Source organism: Olea europaea, chromosome 12 (assembly GCF_002742605.1).
Source record: "Olea europaea var. sylvestris chromosome 12, O_europaea_v1, whole genome shotgun sequence".
In the NCBI taxonomy this organism is placed as follows: Eukaryota; Viridiplantae; Streptophyta; class Magnoliopsida; order Lamiales; family Oleaceae; genus Olea; species Olea europaea.
Window position 1 is genome coordinate 3,098,288 of NC_036248.1, and position 4,039 is coordinate 3,102,326.

General features: G+C 31.9%; 1 protein-coding gene across 1 annotated transcript; it reads left to right on the forward strand.

The window, feature by feature from the left end:
* Window positions 1-9: 9 nt before the first annotated feature.
* Window positions 10-3,683, forward strand: LOC111405214 (phosphatidylinositol transfer protein 3-like). The gene is made up of 7 exons (XM_023034005.1): window positions 10-315; window positions 634-768; window positions 2,081-2,333; window positions 2,419-2,455; window positions 2,834-2,939; window positions 3,086-3,196; window positions 3,443-3,683. Exons 1-7 carry the CDS (start codon window positions 202-204, stop codon window positions 3,560-3,562), a joined length of 876 nt encoding a protein of 291 aa, XP_022889773.1. The 5' UTR covers window positions 10-201; the 3' UTR covers window positions 3,563-3,683.
* Window positions 3,684-4,039: the final 356 nt, after the last annotated feature.

The window sequence follows — 4,039 nt, forward strand, 5'->3', positions numbered from 1 at the left end:
GATCAACAAAAACAACGTCCCGTTAAGCCATTAAATGTTGCACCTAACTTCCTGCCTTTTTTCATTATACTCTTCTTAGCTCTATGTCTTCAAGTTCTTCAAGAGACTTCCACATTTTTGTCCTCTGGGCAGTTAAAGTTTTGTGGGAAAATAATTAAGAAAAAGGGCTGCCATTTCTTCAAGATTTGCTTCAAGAAAACAATGGAAGGAGAAGGAATTTTGATGGGAAAAAAACAATTTCAAGGCTCTGAAGAAACAGTCCAAGAAGAAGGTATTATGGGGGCTACAGTTGAAAAGCAGGATCTGATTTGCCAGGTTTTAATCACTTTATTATTATTATTATTATTATTATTATTATTATTATTATTATTATTATTATTTACATCTTTTTGTCAATTTATATGGATCAAAGTGCGTTTTGCTAAGTTCAAAAGATTAGATACCTATTGTCTTGGCATCGAGTTATTTTTCTCTTAAGTAACGTTGTTATGAATAAAAATTGACTTTTTTCAAGTATGTTCGGAAAAAAAAAAAAAAATTGCTTAAAATTAAAAATGCTGCCAATTCTTCAAAATTTGCTCAAAGAAAATAATGGAAGGGGAAGGAATATTGATGGGAAAAAACCATTTCCAGCGATCTCAAAAAACTGCACAAGAAGAAGGAATTGCAGATGATGGAGTGAAATGTGTTGATGAAAGCACTGTAGAGGAGAAGAAGAAACTGGTACTTATGAGAGCTACAGTCGAAAAGCAAGATCTGACTTCAAAGGTTTCCATCACTCCCTAATATTTTGCTGTCATTGTCACTTTTTTTGTTGAGGTTCACGGATATGCAAGTTTAGCTAAGTTTTAAAAATTCAATCATGCTATACTGACATGAATTATTTAAAAACATAATCAGCATTCCCACTGAATCGCATCCCGCCACACTACCTTCTGTTAAAGAATTTGGCCAAGTTCTTTCGTTGCAGTGGCATTTTCCTTAAAAAATTACTTATAAGTACTGGTAAATAAATAAAGTAAGTTTTAGAAGAAATAACATATTTTGTCAATCAAAGAAGTTGCTCGTTTGAAAATAACCTCTAATTATCATCTTGAAGTCCAACCATTTTTCCCAATATGTTTCACTACTAAAAAATGCCGTTTCAGCGACAGAATAATCCATCGGTAACACTACTTATCAAAGAAATTTTTCTGTCAATACATGTCAAAAGTGAAAGTCCTGTTTGTAATTTTTCGACAACATCATAACCGTCGGTGATTACCGACGAATTTATCTACTTTTACATGTTCTCGAAAATACTGACAAATTTCTATGACAACTGTCAGTAACGATATTAACGATGACTTAGTTCGAAGATCACATAAGTTGGGAATTAGTCTTGTATTGGAATTTCATTCCTGCTTTGTTGAGCTGTAATTGATTATTTATTTATTTATTAATTTTCAATACTGTTATGAACAACGCTAAAGACTCCCTGGAAAAAACATATATAGCTTGAATTACTAAGTGTGCAAGAAATCTCTCAGTATTAATAATTATGTCCTTTTCTGCAAAATAAAAAAGTTATTAATTCTTCACAAGTAAAGTTGATGCTGATTGTTATTATAAGAAATGAATCACTCAACATATACTGAATAGTGAATATGGAAATTGAAATAAGAAACGTGACACGACAAGTAAACATATACTTTTTTAAGAAAGTAGGACACAAAACATTTGATATAAGTTCTGTAAATTATGATTATATTAGCTCATTAATATTCAACTTAAAAATTATCGTTCGTAAAAATTGAGTTGATTAGACTTTGAAGGAATAGTGGTTCACCAATTGTAAGAAATAATTTTCCATTAAATAAATCTTGCTTATTCTTTCAAGAAAATAGCAAATTAAAAGTAAAACCAAATAATTAATTCGACTCATTAACTGTCTCGTCCCTAGGTCAAATAATTGCTTGATTAAGAGGAACATCTAAAACAACTAGCATTATCCAAAAACTCCATTGAATTAATGTGTATATGTACCTTGATCATATAACTATTTGCAGAGCTTTTTTTCAATTGATTTAACAATTTACAGGATATAGATGATTTAACAATGAGAAGATTTCTTCGTGCGCGAAATCAAAATGTAGAGAAAGCTTCGGCAATGTTGTTGAAATACCTCGAGTGGAGACGGGCATTTGTACCTAAAGGTTTCATTGCAGCTTCTGAGGTTCCAAATGAATTAGCACAAAACAAGATGTTTATGCAAGGGACGGATAAAAAGGGATGTCCCATAGCTGTCGTGTTTGGTGCTAAGCATTTTGCAACCGAAGGAGACGAATTCAAGCGTGAGTCCTCGTGTTAGAAAAGCCTCTATGAATTTTAATGTCTTGTTTATCTGTCATTTCTTACACTTTATCTTTAGGTTTCCAGGTTTTCTTGTCTTTGCTCTGGACAAACTGTGTGCAAGGTACTCTATTCTCAATGATAACCCAGGCATGTTTGGTGTACTAGATTCAATTGACATCTTATGTAATGACTCAGCCTCTATGCCCAAGCCATATTGATATTAGGATTCAACTTCAGTAATTATTAAGAAAAAGGTCATAGACACGTCATACATATGTCGTGTTGAGTCCTGTCAAATTTGAGCATGCTTGAAAACCAAGGCTTGAAGCTTCCTTTATTTCCAAATTGTAATACTTAAAAGTTCGTTTTTACTCGTCAACTATGAATTTTTCTGCGCTTTGCCTTGATTAATCAGGGAAAAAACTTGAAAAAGATGAGATATTTCAGCCCCTTTTGCAAGTAAATATCATGCTAATTAGTATTTCTTGATGCATACCAGGATGCCTGCTGGAGAAGAAAAATTCACAATTATTGGGGATCTCAAAGGATACGGATATGCAAATAGCGACATCCGTGCATACCTAGCAGCCATTTCCATCTTACAGGTTCGTTCCGTCACATACAATAAGACAACATTGTACAGTTGACCTTACAAAACAAGTCCAGAAAAAAAAAAAAAAAAATCTCTCGACGAGCACACATTGAATGCCATTCGAGAGATTGTTACAGACTACTGGGTTTTCGATTGCAGGATTACTACCCTGAAAGACTTGGAAAAGTGTTCGTCATTCATGCCCCTTACATATTTATGACAGTGTGGAAGATTCTTTACCCATTTATTGACCAAAATACCAAGAAGAAGGTGAATTTCTTGCTTTCTCAAGCAGTAATTTCTTCATTCTCCTACAGTTTTTTTTTAAATTAATATTTAAAGTTAATAAATTTTAAGTATAACACAGTAAATTAAACTAGAGTTTAATCCAAGACATTAAGCTATCTTTGAAAATTTATTCATATTGAATGAATAAAACTCAAATAACCAATAAAGGATCCATTTCAAGTATCTAATACATATTTACCTTTGCAAAATTTTGTTTATTTCCTACAGATAGTATTTGTGGGAAATAAACAACTGCGGTCTACTCTACTTGAAGACATCGATGAAAGCCAGCTTCCAGAGATATATGGAGGAAAACTGAAATTAATTCCCATCCAAGATTCTGATTAGCTAATTCTTTCTGGGAAATAATTTCATTGAACATCAAATACTTTTAACCAGTTTGTTCGTTCTTATACCTTCAAGACGAGATTTGAAGCTTCTTATATATATTATGCTTGTGTTTGGTAGATATTAAAATCAGATCTTTAATAGGTTTTGATAAAAATTGTTAAAATGTGTAGTCGAAAAGTTATGGATCCAATAAAATATGTAATTAAAATTAATTGTTGATTTTAACTCAAGATTTTAATTGAATTTTAATTCAAATCACACAGGGTCTATACAATATCGAGAATCCAAATGTTAGAGTGAGCCAAATATATCCATTTATATCTTATTTTAATTTGTGATTTCACGGTGTAAATGAGATTTAGCGGCCCTAGTTTGAGCCCTATTTTGGAAGAAAGAATACATTTCGTATAGTGGATTGATGGAAAGTGTGTGGTTAAAAATTAAAGAAAAGTTTTTGGATTTGCTTGTAATATT